The sequence below is a fragment of the Oncorhynchus kisutch genome, linkage group LG10, assembly GCF_002021735.2.
Source record: "Oncorhynchus kisutch isolate 150728-3 linkage group LG10, Okis_V2, whole genome shotgun sequence".
NCBI classification, from domain to species: domain Eukaryota; kingdom Metazoa; phylum Chordata; class Actinopteri; order Salmoniformes; family Salmonidae; genus Oncorhynchus; species Oncorhynchus kisutch.
In genome coordinates this window covers 57,439,219-57,458,119 of record NC_034183.2, presented here as the reverse complement: position 1 = coordinate 57,458,119, position 18,901 = coordinate 57,439,219, and the positions used below count along the sequence as shown (strand labels likewise).

Sequence of the window (18,901 nt, the reverse complement as noted above, 5' to 3'; positions counted from 1 at the left end):
TCCCTGATTGTATTGTGAAAATGACTGAAAAAACAATTGAGGAAAATGTGTTAAGATTGCTCTAAAAATAGGTTTATCTAACGCAAACATCAAAATGTCCTTGTCAGGAAGTAAATTATATATTTCAAAATATTCTTTAACTGTTACATTTGTAGCCACAAAATGTAATTTAGGCCCCTATGGCATTGCCTAATACATGCTGACCAGACCGGACACTTCGCAAGCGCGAGCGTTGCAAAATAAATGTAGAAATCCATGACGCAGATCGCGCTGCAAGTCCTGCCTCTCCCATCTCCTCATTGGTTTATAGAAGCAGGTACCCACGTGCCATCTCCTCATTGGTTATACCCACGTGGGTGATTGAAAGACTAAAAGTTTTGTCGGTTGTCGTGGTAATACTATAAAAGTGTAGATGGATCACCATATAAATTCAAAAGATTTAAAAGCCTGGAAGGAGGAGAGATGACTAGAAACGATTTGATTGGCCGTTTTATGTGTGGATTAATTGTCGGCGTAGAGGACCTTGTGCATTTCAGGTAAACTAACAACTCAATGTTTATATCCCAGGACAAATTAGCTAGCAACAGCAAGCTAGTTAAATAGGACAAATTAGCTAGCAAGGTAACTAGCTAAATTGCCATACATGTGTAATGCTTTTCGACCTGTCCCCAAATTAATGTCATTGGTTCAGAGTTTGTTTTGATATGTTAACCTGCGTGTAGTGATCGCGTTTGGTGTAGGGGGACAAAATACATTTATGCACGAAGGTGGTTTGGGTTCCGTGTTAGCCCTAATGAATTATCGAAGAGACCTGAACACGCACTAATTTGTTCATTTCAAAGAATCTATCTCATAAGATTTGTTGTGTGATTTTCATAACTTTATTTTTTATTGGACGTTGCTCATATGAGGAATCTACAGGATTTCAAAACAGCGGGTCATCATTCTGATCTTGCACAACATTTCCTTTGCGACGCGCGCTTTGGGAACTACGTCATCGATTAAGCAACGGAAGCCCATTCATTTTCTATGAAGGAAGAGAAGTGTGCGGGGCGAGGGAGCGTGAACAGGGTGGGACCAAAATTGTGGAAAGTCCGTATATCCATAATCTTTGGGAAAGTTTAACTATTGAACTTTTGTCGCTTACGCGACATCTCGTTGCTATTGACCAATCGAAGCTCACCATGGTTTCCAGACCCTACTGGATTGGCTGTTGATACTTAGCAGTATATGGCTCGCTAGCACCAACATGAGGGCAGTGATTCAGGGTTGCCATGTTCGCGATTTTCGTAAAATTGAGCAACTTAAACGATGTCGCGGATAAAAATGTATCTTAATTCACTATGACCTGCTGCTGACAGTTTCTGATTGATGATGGGGAGGGCCAGAGGGGTTGTGTGTGTTGAGATGCTTATTTACAAAGGCGGCTTTGGAACAGCAGGTTAACTGCCTTGTTCAGAACAAAATATTTATACCTTGTTAGCTTGAGGATTCAATCTAGCAACCTTTTGGTTACTGGCCCTGCTGGCCCAAATACAACCCTTTAACTATTTGTACATCGTTACAACACTCTATATAGAAATAATATGACATTTGAAATGTCTTTATTTTGGAACTTCTGTGAGTCTAATGTTTATGTTAATTTGTATTGTTTATTTCACTTTTGTTTATTATTTACTTCCCTTGCTTTGGCAACGTCAACATATGTTTCCCATGCCAGTGTAACCGATGTGAAATGTCCAGCTCGTTAGCATGGTGCGCGCGAATAGCGTTTCAATCTGTTTAGCGTTTCAAATGGAATTTTTAGCAGTTGTAGGTAGGCTATTTAGATTGTCATTATGGAGTTCTATTTCCAAACCTTTTCTATAAAACATTAACACGCTAGAACTGATGCGCATCAAGAAATAACGGCACAAAACTTTAGGTGGTCTAGTGCGCATTAGATAAATTCACTAGGTGGTTTAAACTGCATTCTAATGTCGACTTTGCTTATTAAAACTATAGTAAGCGAAGTGTTTTACACACGCTCAGTGGAAATTTTAAATTGAAGTTATGGAACTCCCTGGCATGCTTCTGTTAAGGGAAAAAGACCACAATGAAACTGACATTAAAAGTGGAAATGATATCCTACATTTGTATCTGTTGGCCATCATGTAGCCTATTAATGTCTGTCTATGGCGGCTACTGTAGCATAGTCATTGTATCTAATGCTAGATTACTGGAGTCATTGCAAATCGATTTGTGCAAGTGTAACGGATGTGAAACGGCTAGCTAGTTAGCGGTGGTGCGCGCTAAATAGCGTTTCAATCGGTGACGTCACTTGCTCTGAGACCTTGAAGTAGTGGTTCCCCTTGCTCTGCAAGTGCCGCGGCTTTTGTGGATCGATGGGTAACGATGCTTCGTGGGTGACTTGTTGATGTGTGCAGAGGGTCCCTGGTTGGCGCCCAGGTATGGGCGAGGGGACGGTCTAAATTTATACTGTTACACAACTTAATAAATAGCCTATACCTTCAGTTTATTGTTGTTGTAGCCTTGTGTTATTATGTAATTATTAATGGCCATGTTTAGTTAACAGTTCTAGTGCGATTGCCCATCAGCTGTAATTAGAATGCATTCGATTGAAGGTAACAGTCAGTCAGATTAGGCTACAGGTAAAACTAAATAAAACACTAGATGACAAGCATAGGCCTATTCAGTTCATATCCATATTATTAATATTTGATTCAGTGATTAAAATTACGACCCCATTCTTACTAGCCTGTTCCAACAGGGCAACAAACACTTCTTACCTCACAATCGCCTAGCTACTCATGTTGAATAAAATAGTCTGTCAATTTGAACAAAGCAAACTGCTAAATCGTTCATTTTACATCTTGCCTAGGTTACTTTAGGCCATCTCAATTTAGATATAGTCCAATCACTGGCTATAGGCTACCTGCATCTAGTTAACCAAACCATGGCAGAGTTTTACAGTCCTGAACTCAGATTTGAGTCAGTAGGCCTAGCATATGCCTATTGAAATGACAAGTCAATCTCGCAAATAGGCCATTTATAACTGTTTATAGTCTTAACATGATGCACATAATAAAGTCACAAATGCCAGAAAATTGCCCAACATTCATTTTTGAAGGGTGTGGTTTGAGCCCTGAATGCTGATTGACTGAAAGCTGTGGTATATATATATACCACAGTTATGACAAAAAAATGACTTTTTACTGTTCTAATTATGTTGGTAACAATTTATAATATCAATAAGGCACCTCTGCGGGTTTGTGGTATCCAGGCACTCTGCGTTGTAGCCTTTAGCCATGGTATATTGGCCATATATGGGATTACACCTCCCCAGGCCTTATTGCTTAATCATAGCAGTCAAACAAGTTAAATCAACATCCAATGATAAAAAAATATCTGGCGCGTTTAATGAGTGCTAATTATAATTTATCTTGCACCATATTTAAATTCATTTTATTCAAGTTAGCTCGCAATAAATATTGTTTTGATAGAAAACCGAATTTCGCTCCATACATCATTACAAGATACGTTGATATGCATTCTTAATTCGCTCGATGACGTTATGGGAAAGGCTTATATTGATTACATGTCCCAGCTCCTCTCAGGCATGTTGGGGAGGGTTTAAAAAAAGTGTGATTGGGCTAGCAAATTAATCTGACATGGCAACCCATGGATGGATAGAGGATGTGTACTCGTGTGGGAAAGCGTTTGCGTGCGCTGCTGCTTTTAGTTTCGATTACCATAGTTATACGTTTTCAAGGTGACGGTCAACATTGGGATATATTTGCTGGATAAAATAAATATGGTGAAAGGACTTTATGGATTTCTGACACTCTGTGTGTTGGTGTTTACAGGTAGGGTCTACAGATCAATGTTACTACTTTTTTGTTAAACTACAGATGTTTGCTGTTCCCGTTACCGTATGAGTTTCCCATTATGTTTAAACAACTCAATTACTATTTAATTGTATTTTCAGGGTATGATGTTTAACTTACTGGAAGTCATAGTAAACTTGTTTTTGACTATTTGAAGTCCAAGCTCTCCCACTGAATCAATATGTCTCTGATCAAGAAAGAGCTCTATTGATGGGTGTGGTCGATTCATTTGGAAGAAAAGCAATTGTTTTTCTCTCTCGAATTTGGTCCCTTAGAACGGTTTCCCAAACTGTGGGGCGGTCCCCCTAAGGTGCAATTTCGAAATTGGGTAGTGTGTCATCAGTTCCTCTTGTCATGTCAGTCATTGTATACCTTAGAGATATTTATAACTTGTCAGAAATGTCCAGATTAACTAGGCCAGGTGTACTCAACTACTATTTGAGAGAAGGTCCGGTCACACAAATTTCCTAGGAGGTAAAATTCTGGGTTGGTATAATCTTTATCTGCATAGTAACAAACCTCCACCTCGCAAGTCGCGACCCATATGACTTCAAATAGTTCACAATCCTTTTTTTGACAGAAAGAACATTTAGCATGATTTAAGCCCATTTCCCCAAAATGCTCCATATTTTGCTATGGGTGGGGATAATTTTTTTGTGGTTTTAAAGCAAATTTCTGGCAATTATACAAATTTAGCATTGTCTTAAATGTGTTCATATGATACCTGAGTGAGTCAACAAAATCAATGGGGGCCTCCTGGGGGCCGAGGCACACATTATGGCCATGATAACTACAAGATTTAGATCGCTGGTTAGCCTAACATACCTACCTAGCTAACATGGGTTAGTTGATCAACTGTGCATATATGACAGATTAGAAATAGCTTTCTAATGTCTGTCAGTGAATGACACAACAAGAGGACAACTTCCCATACACTACCAAATGCAAAAATTGCACCTTGTGCATTCTACTGTTACAGCTCTCAACCACATTAATACATTGAAAGCCTGAGTTAAATTTTTTTTTTTTAAGTCTGGACACATGTCAGCAAACGTTAAAAAAAATAATTTAAAAAAATGACCCATAGATTTTGTTGTAATGTTTGAGTCACTTAGATACACATTAGACATGGCAAAATGTATAGAATAAAAATGCTACATTTTCTCAGTGCTTCATGAAAAAAATGGTAGAATTGCAGAAAATAAGCTTTAAACCTGCATGATTTTCTCTTCGCCAACCAGAGGGGTGTGAACAGTTTTTGTCATGAAAAGTGCTTTTGCCCATAGAAATAGAAGCGGCTCGTGTGCAGGCTGGCACGGGTTGTTCCCCAATGCTGGAAGGGGGGTATGAGTGCAGAAGTTTGGGAATCCCTGCCTTAGAGCACTATCAATATTAAAACAAGTTTCATTCATTTACTCCCTTGTTCCTGACTTGACTGAGTGACATTGTTTTTTAACAACTAGCAGAAGCAATGGGCAACTTTCTCACCCTCTGATAGTGAAATGTATGGCCACAGTCAAACCAGTTGTCTTGGCCAGCAGAGAGTTTGTGATACGAACCAGCAAAAATACTAGCAAAGATATATTTATTGACAGACAATGTATTGTGATGTCAGTGTTACTTTATGGTTGTATGTAATCATTGCCATGTTGTTCACATGTCATGTGCTCTGACCGGTAGGTGGGCCTACACATGCCTCCTTTCCTCTTGAGCTCAACCCTCCCAGAGTGGTGGTGAGATATGGAGACTCAGTCTCAGTCAAATGCAGCACATCAGCCACAGACCATGATGGGATGGGCTGGGAGGCCACATTCGGAGGTATAAGTGTAGAAAAAAAAGATGTCAACGTTGTCACCTGGACTGTGGATAACCTTACTGATTGGACAATAGAACCCAAATGCTACATCAATCTCATTGATGGCGAACAACCCTCAATAGTACTTCCAGTCATTCTCTACAGTGAGTATTTTCCTCCTTGTGAATGTGAAAGGTATGTTTCTATTTAACTGTATATCAGCATTGAGGTTTTTTTACATTGTTGACCTCCTCCACAGAGACTCCAGACAGAGTCTCCATCTCTGTTCTGAACCACTCTGGTCCCATGGTGAAGGGGACACAGTACCATCTGCAGTGTGACATTCAGAACATCGCTCCTCTACAGAACCTGGTTGTGAAGTGGTACAAAGGGAATGAACCCTTAGATATTGTAACTTACAGTAACGTCAGTAAGAGACCAGAGGATTTGTCAGCTACTCTGATGATCAGCCCCAATAGAAATGATGATGGAGCTCAGTATAGATGTAGAGCAGAACTGGACCTGGGACCAGAGGGACCACAACCCCATCCTACAGTGACATCAGAACCTCTCAGCATGACTGTGCACTGTGAGTTCCCTCTAGTCTTATTTTCAATCATTCCATTCATGTTTACAGCTGATCATTTAGTTTGATCTGATACCCTACTGTGATATTTAACGGAGTCTTCCAATAATCTGTTATCTTCTCATGGTTTCAACCTCCCCAAACTCTGAATCTTGTGGGAACAGTCCATGTTGATTGGTTATATGTTTATCTTATTGCTCCTCATTCTTCAGACCCCCCAACCTTTTCCAGACCTGAAGCTGAGAACCACCTGGACATCAGAGTGGGGGAGGTAATCACCTTAAACTGCACGGCTACTGGAAGGCCCCCTCCTGAGTACAGGTGGCAGTCTTCAGATTTCCAAGAAGCTCTTTTCACCCCCCCGTCCGAGGTCCCAGGAACCTACACCTGCACTGCCTACAATCAGATAGGCGAGATCAGCAAGACATTCACTGTGAATCCCAAACCTAAAGGTAGGATCATGTTTATAATTAGTACCTAGTCTTATCTTTTTCACAAATGCTTCTATTCTCACCTACTACCCCTCCCTCTTCCCCTCTCGTTCCCCCTTCACTCACTTACTAGGTGCATTCGTGTTACCCTTTACCAGAATGACTGTGTCCACTGGTAAGGGTACATCATCAGATCACCACAAGTACTTTGTTACTTTGCAATTATTACATTGTAACTACACTGTACATATGAAACTAGCTACCATGGCAATATGTTTTTCAGGACACTTCATGTAAAGTGGGACCCAATTTTCCTGTAACATGAATATGTGTTACTTTCTTAATATTTCCCAAATCGACTGCTCTGAGAAATGTCTCCTTTGACAGTATATTTAAATGTCTAATATTGCTCCTGTTTCTCCAGGCAGTCGTGGAACCACTGCAGGATAGTGGTGGTCATGCCGGCTTTCTTTGCTCTAGTGTCTGTCTGTGTGGTGCATCACAAACAAATAAATAAACCCTCATTAACCACACCCTCTTCCCACAGGGGACAGAACAACGTTCTGGGTCATCATAGGATTGGGCCTGGGTCTGGCCATTGTGGTCGTGATTGTCTATGTCGTTGTCAAACACAGAGCAGGTCCCAACTCCATCATCTGACCAGGCCAGAGGAAGAGCAATTCTATCGCCGGTGTGACCAGCAGGACTTCCTCAATAGACACTGTATGAATAGGAATGGTTGTTTATTGAATTACTATGATGGAACGCTTCAATCCTGCATGGCTTATAAATCCAAAGAGTGCTTTCTATTAGCCTTCTCCAACCAATGGCTTTGTGCCATTTGGACATGGTGATGCGTTGTTTTGACTGTGTCTTGGGCTGTGTCCGTGTGAGCATGTTGCGCGACACTACAAATCATTCATTTACATGCATGTGTGTCCTGTTTTATTATTTATTTTATAATCAAGCATACCTGAATGTAGTCTCTACTCACAGCCACTGTGTCTCTGTCACGCAGGTAAAGCGGGTCTAGCCTGATCGCTGTAGTCCGATGACCGCACCAAGTGACCTTATGTGACTGTACAGTGAGAAATGAGCCATGCAATGCATCACTTCCTGTCTAATGCCTTTTTTTTCTTGTTGCTCTAAAATGGTGGTACCAGAGCCTTTTAACTGATTTTAAGTTTGCTGTTCCAAGAGCCACAAGAAGCTTCTCTTCACTATTGCTAATTTTGTTCTCTGCCCACACTCTTCCGCTATCTCTCTCTTACCGTCACAGCACCCTTGATTCTCAGTAATGTCAGTATGTTTGATAGCTTTAATTGTTTCTTTCACTTTCTCAACCTATATCTGCAGACCATAGGGAAGCGAACATGCATACTGACATGAATCCCATGGACACAGTCTCAGGACTGTGAGGAGAGAAAGGCCACTGATGTGTTTTCTCAGGTATTTTAATAGTCTACACAGTCATATCTCACCATAGGTGGCTCCCATGGTCCTTTACGATGTTGCTATACTGTGTGTTAGTAGAAACAATACTCTGTTTTGACGAGTGGAGTGGCACAGTCCTTCAATCGTTGTCTTTTTTTTGTTGAATCACAGAGGTTTGTTTATTTTTTTGTATAACAATTTTAAAACATTCATGCTATATATTTCAAGGTATGGTTACAGTGTAAAGTGCAAAGTATGTTCAGTTCACGTTGTACAGGGCTGGAATAGCTTTGGTACAGTTGGAAATGGTGCTTGTAAGGTCCACAGAACTATTTGAGTTGCACGATGTAAACTAGCTTTTTACATGTGATGTTTGTCGCTAACTAACTATGTGTATATTGTCCATTTGATTTCAGCACTGAATGTTATATGCCATCTTTAACAGTTGCTAACACTCATTCTCTACTTTATTTAGACATTTTTGTCAGCTTGCTTATGTTTATATGACCCGTGATATGTGTGTTTCCATCTGACTGCCCTTCCGTTCAGACATTTAGTGATCTATTCGGAATGTCAGTACTTGTTAGGCTCAGCATTGTCAGATTCAGTTTCAGGAAGTGTTCTACTGCAACTAATTTAGGTTAGAATGATGCTGTCTTTCATTTCCATTTCAATAGTGCTGCAAAATTGGTTGACAGTTTTGCATTGACAATGCAGGAGATGTTTACCTTGCATACACAGCATTCGCTATCAACCAGCTTTGCTCATTGAGTTCAAGTTTTGAAAGAATCAGTCTTTCACTGTGACATGTTCCTCTACTGTGTTTTGTATGCCATTGGGAACCTTTCTCTCATACATCACTGTAACACTGACACATCAATACTAATCACTACAAACTAAGGTCCATGTAAAGCGACGCATGGAAATCCATCTGTTATCCTGCCTACAGTGGCTCATATAAATACTTCCTTTTTCAGAATTGAGTGTGTGTCCTTTTTGTGTCTCTCGGGTTCTGCTTCATCCTGGTGAAGGGGACTTCTGCCCTGCCAAGAAACACTTTGTGTGTGCAGCCTGACTGTTGCTATAACAACCTGGCTGCAGTGTAGACTTATAAGGGCAATTTGCCAGCACATTTAGTCCTAGAGCAAAAACATGTTATATTATACACACATGATCATTTTCAGAAACAAGTGTACAATAGTGTACTTCCACAACAAACACGGGCACAGCATAGAAACACAAAACAGAGTCGACATACTGTAGACACAGAATTGGCAGCTGAGCCTTCTATAAATACACCCAATAAGCATCCAATTACTGAGCAATGTTTCTGGCAGCCTGGTCACGGCTGGTGCTGTTGTGCAGTGGTGGTACATTCTGATCACAGTGTGAGGCCTACACACTACATACTGGACAACAAGTCCAACAATCCAACCTGCTGAGTCTTGACAAAGCATGGGGTCTCCAAGCAGTGTGCGCATGGGAATCAAACATGCCTGCAGAAAAGAGAGTCGAGCTGCAATGTGAGTTCTCTCAAACCACCTATGTATATGAATCCGCAGTCACACGGGAACTGTTTGAGGCAAGTTACCACAGGTCATTGGGGTTTCATTTCAGATTAAAGAACTGAAAATTGTAACCGTAGCACCCTTCTGAAGTCCTAGAACTCTGTATGGGTATTTTCTAAAAAGAGAAAAGAGTTGTCATCTGAATAGCTCGGGGTTGTGCTGCTGTAACAATACACGATAGCGAACAAAAATACAAAAGATCTAGGCTGAGATTCTAGGAGTAGGAACACATTTTGGGCTGAAATATATCATGGGTCTGATATTTTAACTCTCATTGAACATTAAATACAGATTCTAACTAAACCACAAATAAATGATTAAAGGAAGAATTTCCCCTGTGGGATGTAGGCCTAATGAGTTACCGTTGAGGAGGTCTGGCCTTGATGCCTGTCAAACTTCCTTAGCCCCCTCTTCTCCCCCTCGGGGCCCTGCAGTCAGACACAGACTACGGTATGAGAGCCCTCGTTTGGTGAGGGAGGGCTTTTGTTAGTAATCACAGTTCACTTTGGAGTTGCCAAGCAGGACCAAGTCGGAATTCCACTCGCCTTTCAACTCCGACCATAGTGGACCTCATCAAAGTCTGCAAAAAGATGGAAAACTACTTTCTAAAATGGATCCTAACCTTTTGCATGTTCTGCACCGGTAAGATGTTGCAAGAGACATTTTATTATTCATAAGATTAGCTTATTCTCTGTGGAGTCGAGGGTTATGGGACATCTGCAGTAGAGGCCCCCTTTGTATCGACGAGTTTGTAGTTTGAAGATGTTTTTTGGCAATAGAATTGGTCATAAATGGTTTTAAAGCACTTTGGCGAAATACTATTATATAATATTGCGTATATGAGTGTGTGAATTATTTACCTGTGCTTTGTCCACTGAAATTAAATTTGCAACCCAGAGATGATGGCAAAGTGAAACCTGCATCCCACCCAGTCTTATATGCACAGTGATACATACTGATCATAAACACCTGCTAAAGTCACAATCAAATCACTGCAAGCAACATTTTCCTGGTATCTGTAAATGTGATTTTATTGAACAAATATGAATGTTTCAGATATGCCAGCAATAATATAACTTTCTAACTAGATTGTGATGATCACGATGATAATGAAAAAGATTGTGAAAATGATGATGCTGATGAAGACAATGTAACGATGATGATGGTGATGATGATATTGTCCATGTCTCAGTGTCAGGTGAAGGATGCTCTCTGGAGCTGAAACCCTCCAGGGTGGTGGTGGGGTTTGGGGAGGCTGTGTCTGTCAGCTGTGAGGCCTCTCGCCCAGTGCGTGTCCTAGGCTGGGAGTCAGCCATCGGGGCAGCACACACCCAACAGGACCGTGCTGTCCAATGGAAGGTGGAGAGTCTGATCGACTGGATCGAGGAGCCTATCTGCTACGGAGTCTTCTTCACTGCACCCAGACAGTGTGAGGAGAAACTCAACCTCATCCTTTACAGTGAGTCAACCTGGCCTACATAAAGCTGGCTTTTAAAAAATCTTAGCTCAATTTAAGGCAGAGGATGGCTGCAGTACATGCATCAGGTCATACTTCATAATGATGAATTCTATTTGTGGCAACTACTACTACATGTACGTGTACGTGTTGTGCTTGACACACTAACCAGCTGATCTTTCACAGAGACTCCAGACAGTGTCACTATCAGCTCAGCGAACCACACTGGTCCCATGTTGGAGGGGAAAGAGTACCAGCTGCTCTGTGATGTCCAGAACATCGCCCCTGTTCAATACCTCACCCTGAGGTGGTACAGAGGGCAGACTGAAGTTTACAACCACTCTTTCTCTGATCTGACCCCTGCCTCCCCTGTCCAAGTATCCTCCATCCTCCTGATCACCCCAACCAAAGCTGATAACGGAGCCCAGTACAAGTGCGTGGCTCAGCTGGACTTGGGACCAGAGGGACCACAACCGCCTCCTTCAGTGACATCAGAGCCTCTCAACGTCTCTGTGCACTGTGAGTCTATTGACTCAACCCAACCATTAATAGTTCCATGAGAAACAATGAAATCCAATTGTGTTTGTGTATTCATTTATATGCAATATCCATCCCTTTCCCTTATACTTATTTTCTCAGACCCCCCATCCTTCCTCAGTCCTGAGGCTGAGACCCTGGACATCGGTGTGGGGGATGAAATCACATTAAACTGCACGGCTACAGGAAGCCCCAGTCCTGTGTACAGCTGGCAGTCTTCAGATCCCAAAGAGAAGATGGAGGACCAACCTGTTTTTACCTCTTCCTCCTTGCTTCCAGGGACCTACACCTGCATTTCCTCTAATAAGATTGGCAAGAAGAGTAAGCAGTTCATCATTAAGACTAAGTCTTAAGGTAGGAGGACACAGTGAAGGGGGCATTGTTAAATGCAAACATTCAGAGGATAGAACTAGCATTCTCTACCATCATACTTGTTATAGAAGCCATAGATCTTATTTGGTATGTAATCTGAGGAGTCAGAAGGTAAAAAAGGGCCACGTTGGAGGTGTGTGACTTTTCCCACAGTGGAGTGTTGGCTTTACAAAACACAAGTCCAAGTTTGGGGGATTAGCAGAGGGAAGATATTTTCTGTCTCTAATATCAATTGCACGGTTTTGTTACAGGTGTGAGAGCGTCATCATTGTCAGCCAGACCATCGCACAGAAAAAAAGGAATCGCCTTACATTTTTAAAGACTTTGGTCATGTAATAGTTTATAGTAGCATATTATTGTGTTATGATTGATTCTTGTTGTTATTGCAACATAAAGTATACTTTGACGTGTTTAAATATATATGTAGGGTATACAGTTCACTTTCAGTGTGGAGAACCCTAGAACGCGAGGCAGTGTGAATAATTCTATCCATTAATTAGCTATCCATTAACTTTATTGTTGTTTGTTCTTTCTCTCTTTATTATGTGTCATAAAAACACTAATAAAATTACAAATTTATTTTTGTTGTATTATTATCAATGATGGTAGGCTATTATTATTACATCTACTAAATAATATATATCTATTTTTAATTATAAAAATATTATGCTCCACCCACATGCCTTTGCCTTGACGTTCTTCAATGACGAGTTTACGTAGATACGTCTAAACGGAAACTTCCAGGGTTTCTTCCTTAGCTAGCTAATGCTACATTGTGCACTATTGTTGTTTAGCAATAGTAAATATATTATCTACCGATATAATTTCTAACAAGGTTTTAAGTTAGCTAATTTAAAATCGATTATTTTCACTTTTAACGTGCTCTTGCTACAAGCAAATTGTAGCCTGCTAGCTAGGTAGCTAGAATGACAAGTAGGATAGACTACAGCGTGTGGGACCACATTGAGGTTTCAGATGATGAAGATGACACTCATCCAAACATCGATACACCCAGCCTTTTCAAATGGAGACATGAGGTAACGTTATGTCGATTAGAGTGATGCATTTGATAGCTACTTGGTCTCTGTAAGTTAGCTAATTATCACATTATTAGCTAGCTTTCTAGATTTGCAGATGCTGTAGCTAGCTACGTTATGTAAACAGCCTGCTTTCGCAGATAAACGCAATGGAAAGCTAAACATAACATTTGGCGTTATGTGTTGTATATCTAGTTATCCTCGATGAGATCCCTTTGTCCTGACCCCTCTCCCCACCATCACCTAGGCGCGTGTGGAACGGATGGACCAGTTCATAAAGGCTGGGGAGGACCTGGAGAAGGGGCTAGCTGAATCTAAGCGCAAGTTGACTGAAGCACAGAAGAAGACCAAGAATCTGTCCAGTTCAGTCACGGACGATGCCAAAGCCGAGCTGAGCAAGGCACAGGCCGAGGAGAAGAGGCTGAAGAAGGAGGAGCGAGACTGGGAGAAGAAACTGGAGGACCACCGGCGGGAAGAGAAGAAGATGCCATGGAGCGTAGACACACTCAGCAAGGAGGGCTTCAGCAAGGTGGGTTTAGTGTGTGGAACCACTGATGCGCCCTGGCTGATGGTGATGGTTATTTGCTGATGCCACTTGTCTTGCCCCACTCCGATCTTTCTCTCTCTCTCTCCTTCTGTCTCTCCTAGAGTGTTATGAACGTTAAGCCAGATGTGAAGGAGGACACCGAGGAGCAGAAAGAGCAGAAACACAAGACCTTTGTGGAGAAGTATGAGAAAGAGATCAAACACTTTGGTGAGAGTCATTATCCCATTCTTTGTTGTCCCCATTCTTTGTGGGTAGTTGTCATGGCCATGGTATCTGTCTCTGTTGTCAGGTATGATGAAACGCTGGGACGACAGCCAGAAGTACCTATCAGACAACCCTCACCTGGTGTGTGAGGAGACGGCCAACTACCTAGTCATCATGTGCATTGACCTGGAGGTGGAGGAGGTGAGTGCAGAACCGTAATACGACAAACCTCACCTCTAATAACCCATGAGGGATTTCATCCACTATACATTATTCCAGAAGACACTCATCAGGGTCATGTTCAGTAGGGCACAGGGTAGCAAAATGTTTTGAAACAGAAAACGATAGTGTTTCTTGTTGAACAAGTCCAGGTAGACCCTTCCTGTTTCAGTTCATCTTCTTACATTTGGTGCATAATGAACACAATCCTGGTGTAGAGAAGGTTATGAAGTAGGTTAGTAAGTGATCGTCTGATCCTCTTTATTTGCCCAAACATGCCTCAGTACGAAGTACACATGCAGTTTCCTTTTCTTGATACAGATGAGCATAGACAAGGGTTAATGTCAGTGTCCTGTTGATGTTTTCCTCCTGTAGAAGAAAGCGCTGATGGAGCAGGTGGCCCACCAGACTATAGTGATGCAGTTCGTCCTGGAGCTGGCTAAGAGCCTTAAGGTGGATCCCCGCGGTTGCTTCCGTCAGTTCTTCGCCAAGATAAAGGTTTGTTTGTGTATAAAGGTTATACATTTCCCACTTGCACTCAATAGCAAAGCATATAGACATATATATTTCCCTCTCTCAGACTGCAGATCAGCAGTATCAGGATGCCTTCAATGATGAGCTGGAGTCCTTTAAGGGGAGGGTGCGCGGCAGGGCCAAGATTCGCATCGAGAGGGCCATGAAGGAGTACGAAGAGGAGGAGCGACAGAAACGCCTGGGGCCCGGAGGACTGGATCCTGCTGAGGTGTATGAGTCCCTACCTGAGGTACAGGACATCTACTGCTGCACCTCCTTCATTTAGCACCGTCCTTCCATCATAATCATCATCCCTATCTCTATTTTTGGTTTTGCAAGTTAACAAACCCAAAGATTGGAAAGCTGCCGCGGTCATCCCCCTCTTCAAAGGGGGAGACACTCTAGACCCAAACTGCTACAGACCTATATCTATCCTACCCTGCCTTTCTAAGGTCTTTGAAAGCCAAGTTAACAAACAGATCACCGACCATTTAGAATCCTACCTTACCTTCTCAGCTGTGCAATCTGGTTTCCGAGCTAGTCATGGGTGCACCTCAGCCAAGCTCGGGTCCTAAACGATATCATAACCGCCATCGATAAGAGACAATACTGTGCAGCTGTACTCATCGACCTGGCCAAGGCTTTCAACTCTCAATCACCACGTTCTTATTGGCATACTCAACAGTCTTGGTTTCTCAAATGACTGCCTCGCCTGGTTCACCAACTACTTCTCAGATAGAGTTCAGTGTGTCAAGTCGGAGGGCCTGTTGTCCGGACCTCTGGCAGTCTCTATGGGGGTGCCACAGGGTTCAATCCTCAGGCCGACTCTTTTCTCTGTATACATCAATGATGTTGCTCTTGCTGCTTGTGATTCTCTGATCCACCTCTACGCAGACGACACCATTCTGTATACTTCTGGCCCTTCTTTGGACACTGTGTTAACTAACCTCCAAACGAGTTTCAATGCTATACAACTCTCCTTCCGTGGCCTCCCAACTGCTCTTAAATGCAAGTAAAACTAAATGTATGCTCTTCAACCGATCGCTGCACACACCTGCCCGCCCGTCCAGCATCACTACTCTGGACGGTTCTGACTTAGAATATGTGGACAACTACAAATACCTAGGTGTCTGGTTAGACTGTAAACTCTCCTTCCAGACTCACATCAAACATCTCCAATCCAAAGTTAAATCTAGAATTGGCTTCCTATTTCGCAACAAAGCATCCTTCACTCATGCTGCCAGACATACCCTCGTAAAACAAAACGGACTATCCTACCGATCCTTGACTTCAGCAAATTGCATGCAGTCTATCACACTGCCATCCGTTTTGTCACCAAAGCCCCATATACTACCCACGGTGACCTCTATGCCCTCATTGGCTGGCCCTTCATATTTGTCGCCAAACCCACTGGCTCCAGGTCATCTATAAGTCTTTGCTAGGTAAAGCCCGTCTTATCTCAGCTCACATGTCATCATAGCAGCACCCACCCGTAGCACACGCTCCAGCAGGTGTATTTCACTGGTCACCCCCAAAGCCAATTCCTCCTTTGACTTCCTCCTTTCCTTCCAGTTCTCTGCTGCCAATGACTGGAACGAACTTCTAAAATCACTGAAGCTGGAGACTCATATCTCCTCATTATCATCCTCCTCATCTCCTCATCTTTTTTTTTTTTGCCTTTACCTCCCTTATCTCCCCTCATTTGCTCACATCGTATATAGACTTGTTTATTGACTGTATGTTTGCTTATTCCATGTGTAACTCTGTGTTGTTGTATGTGTCGCACTGCTTTGCTTTATTTTGGCCAGGTTGCAGTTGTAAATGAGAACTTGTTCTCAACTAACCTACCTTGTTAAATAAAGGTGAAATTTAAAAAATAGATTTTGTCCTTTTTGTAGGAGATGCAGAAATGTTTTGACGAGAAGGACATTGCCATGTTGCAGACTGTCATCACGAAGCTGGACCCAACGGTAGGTTACAAAAGCAAATCCATTCCTGTGTTTCTTTTGTTGTATTGTCTTCCACATGCTCAGGGCAAGCATACCGACAACATACATTGTTCTACAAATGTAAAGGCACGCTGAATAGTGACACAAAACCTCCTGAAGTTGTTACAAACTGGTGCTCTGAATGTCATTGTTCCCACCCGTCAGGAGGCTAAGGTCCACATGAAGAGATGCATCGACTCTGGCCTCTGGGTCCCTAACTCACGGGCAGACGAGGGAGACGACAAGGAGGAAGACGCTACTTATGAAGAGCTGAATAAGGAGATGGGTGAACAGAAGATAGAATGATTGACATGAATTGACTTTACGATGATGATATTTTCATCTATGTATTCGTCACTTCTATTGCTACTCCCAATTTTTTTTTCATGAATTTCTCCTTAACGCTTTGGAACAGTTTAACCTCTGTGGTGATGTCCACTCTTTGTGGACAACAGTATCACACCAATATCACTTGCTGAATGCTTTTCTTTTTTTAAACATAATTCTTGCTTGGGCCTTTATTAGTGAAGCTGTATTCTTAAATGTGTGTGTGCCTGTACATAGTCTCTTTGGGTGTGTGTGTCAGCCAGCCAGCCAGCCAGTTGTTTACCTTGTATTTGTGTGCTTTCAGTTGCTGGGGAACATTGTTTCTCTTTTTCATTCAATAGTCTCACTACTGGTTCTACATGTATAGGGATAGGCATGGCAGGATTTTAGTTCTTGATGTGATAGAATTATACATAGTGATGTAACGTGGGATAGCCTAGTAACTGAGGTTGAAATTGAATCATATCAACATGTGACATTTTGAATCCAGTCTGCTGGTCCCTTATGACCTTTTTGCTCATTGTTTTCTCTCCTTAATTTGACCAGCAGGTGTCACCTCACATCAACTTTTAAGTTGATGGGATCATCACTTTTGAGTATTATTTGCTATTAAAAATATCACTGATGTGGTTTACATGAGTCAGGATAGGGTGTTATTGAATTGAGATTTATTAGAAACATTGTAAGATAGTTTCACCTGTCTTCCATTGCATTATAATGCTTAGTGCAACAAACTAATATGGTCCAGACACACCAAGACAGTCGTGAAGAGGGCACGACAACACCTTTTTCTCCTCAGGAGACTGTAACGGTTTGGCATGGGTCCCCAAATCCTCAAAAAGTTATACAGCTGCACCATCAAGAGCATGGTTACATGGTTACATCACGGCCTCGTATGGCAACTGCTCGGTATCTGACCGGAAGGCGCTACAGAGGGTAGTGCGTACGGCCCAATACATCACTGGGGCCAAGCTTCCTGCCGTCCAGGACCTTTATACCAGGCGGTTTCAGAGGAAGGCCCAACAAATTGTCAAAGACTCTGTCACCCAAGTCATACTGGAGTGCCAAGTCTAGGTCCAAAAGGCTCCTGAGCAGCTTCTATCCCCAAGCTATAAGACTTCTGAACAATTAATCAAATGGCCACCCAGACTATTTACATTGACCCCGCTTTTGTTTTGAGTCTGCTGCTACTCGCTGTTTATCATCTTTGCATAGTCACTTTCCCCTACCTACATGTACAAATTACCTCGACTAACCTGTACCCCCGCACATTTATTCGGTACCCGTGCCTCCTGTATATAGCCTCGTTATTGTTATGTTTATTATTCTGTGTTACTTCTTTATTTCTACTATTTGATTTAGTAAATATTTTCTTGAACTGCACTGTTGGTTAAGGGCTTGTAAGTAAGCATTTCACGATAAGGTCTACACCTACCCTACCATTCAAAAGTTTGGGGTCACTTAGAAATGGCCTTGTTTTTGAAAGAAAATCACATCAAATTGATCAGAAATACAGTGTAGACATTGTTAATGTTGTAAATTACTATTGTATCTGGAAACGGCAGATTTTTTAAAAATGGAATATCTAAACTAAAAAAAGAAACATCCTCTCACTTGTCAACTGCGTTTATTTTCAGCAAACTTAACATGTGAAAATATTTGTATGAACATAAGAATCAACAACTGAGACATAAACTGAACAAGTTCCACAGACATGTGACTAACATAAATGGAATTATGTGTCCCTGAACAAAGGGGGGGGGGGGGGGTTAAAAATCAAAGTAACAGTCAGTTTCTGGTGTGGCCACCAGCTGCATTAAGTACTACAGTGCATCTCCTCCACATGAACTGCACCAGATTTGCCAGTTCTTTCTGTGAGATGTTGCCCCACTCTTCCACCAAGGCACCTGAAAGTTCCCAGACATTTCTAGGGGGAATGGCCCTAGCCCTCATCCTCCGATCCAACAGGTCCCAGACGTGCTCAATGGGATTGAGACCCG

General features: G+C 42.0%; 3 protein-coding genes across 6 annotated transcripts; all 3 read left to right on the top strand.

Annotated features, from left to right (window-relative positions):
* Positions 1-515: 515 nt before the first annotated feature.
* On the top strand, positions 516-9,112 carry LOC109898511 (hemicentin-1). Of its 3 annotated transcripts, XR_002256366.2 has the most exons (6): positions 3,669-3,866; positions 5,568-5,846; positions 5,942-6,271; positions 6,481-6,720; positions 7,247-7,422; positions 7,718-9,112. XR_002256366.2 is itself a non-coding variant. In XM_031834211.1 (5 exons), the coding sequence occupies exons 2-5, from the start codon at positions 5,681-5,683 to the stop codon at positions 7,357-7,359; spliced, it is 849 nt and encodes a 282-aa protein (XP_031690071.1). In that variant the 5' UTR covers positions 516-536; positions 5,568-5,680; the 3' UTR covers positions 7,360-7,763. The 3 variants fall into 3 exon arrangements, 2 of the variants coding, with proteins under 2 accessions (XP_031690071.1, XP_020349085.1); XM_031834211.1 differs by lacking the exon at positions 3,669-3,866 and adding an exon at positions 516-536 and having other exon boundaries at positions 7,247-7,763; XM_020493496.2 differs by having other exon boundaries at positions 7,247-9,112.
* Positions 9,113-10,114: 1,002 nt separating this feature from the next.
* Positions 10,115-12,645, top strand: LOC116375869 (hemicentin-1). Of its 2 annotated transcripts, none has more exons than XM_031834220.1 (5): positions 10,115-10,343; positions 10,894-11,160; positions 11,344-11,676; positions 11,797-12,015; positions 12,318-12,645. In XM_031834220.1, exons 1-5 carry the CDS (start codon positions 10,292-10,294, stop codon positions 12,383-12,385), a joined length of 939 nt encoding a protein of 312 aa, XP_031690080.1. In that variant the 5' UTR covers positions 10,115-10,291; the 3' UTR covers positions 12,386-12,645. The 2 variants fall into 2 exon arrangements, with proteins under 2 accessions (XP_031690080.1, XP_031690081.1); XM_031834221.1 differs by having other exon boundaries at positions 10,116-10,343; positions 11,797-12,048.
* Positions 12,646-12,763: 118 nt separating this feature from the next.
* On the top strand, positions 12,764-17,545 carry LOC109897311 (hsp90 co-chaperone Cdc37). Its single transcript, XM_031834206.1, has 8 exons — positions 12,764-13,103; positions 13,351-13,632; positions 13,752-13,857; positions 13,940-14,055; positions 14,449-14,571; positions 14,654-14,836; positions 16,485-16,556; positions 16,740-17,545. Exons 1-8 carry the CDS (start codon positions 12,993-12,995, stop codon positions 16,878-16,880), a joined length of 1,134 nt encoding a protein of 377 aa, XP_031690066.1. The 5' UTR covers positions 12,764-12,992; the 3' UTR covers positions 16,881-17,545.
* Positions 17,546-18,901: the final 1,356 nt, after the last annotated feature.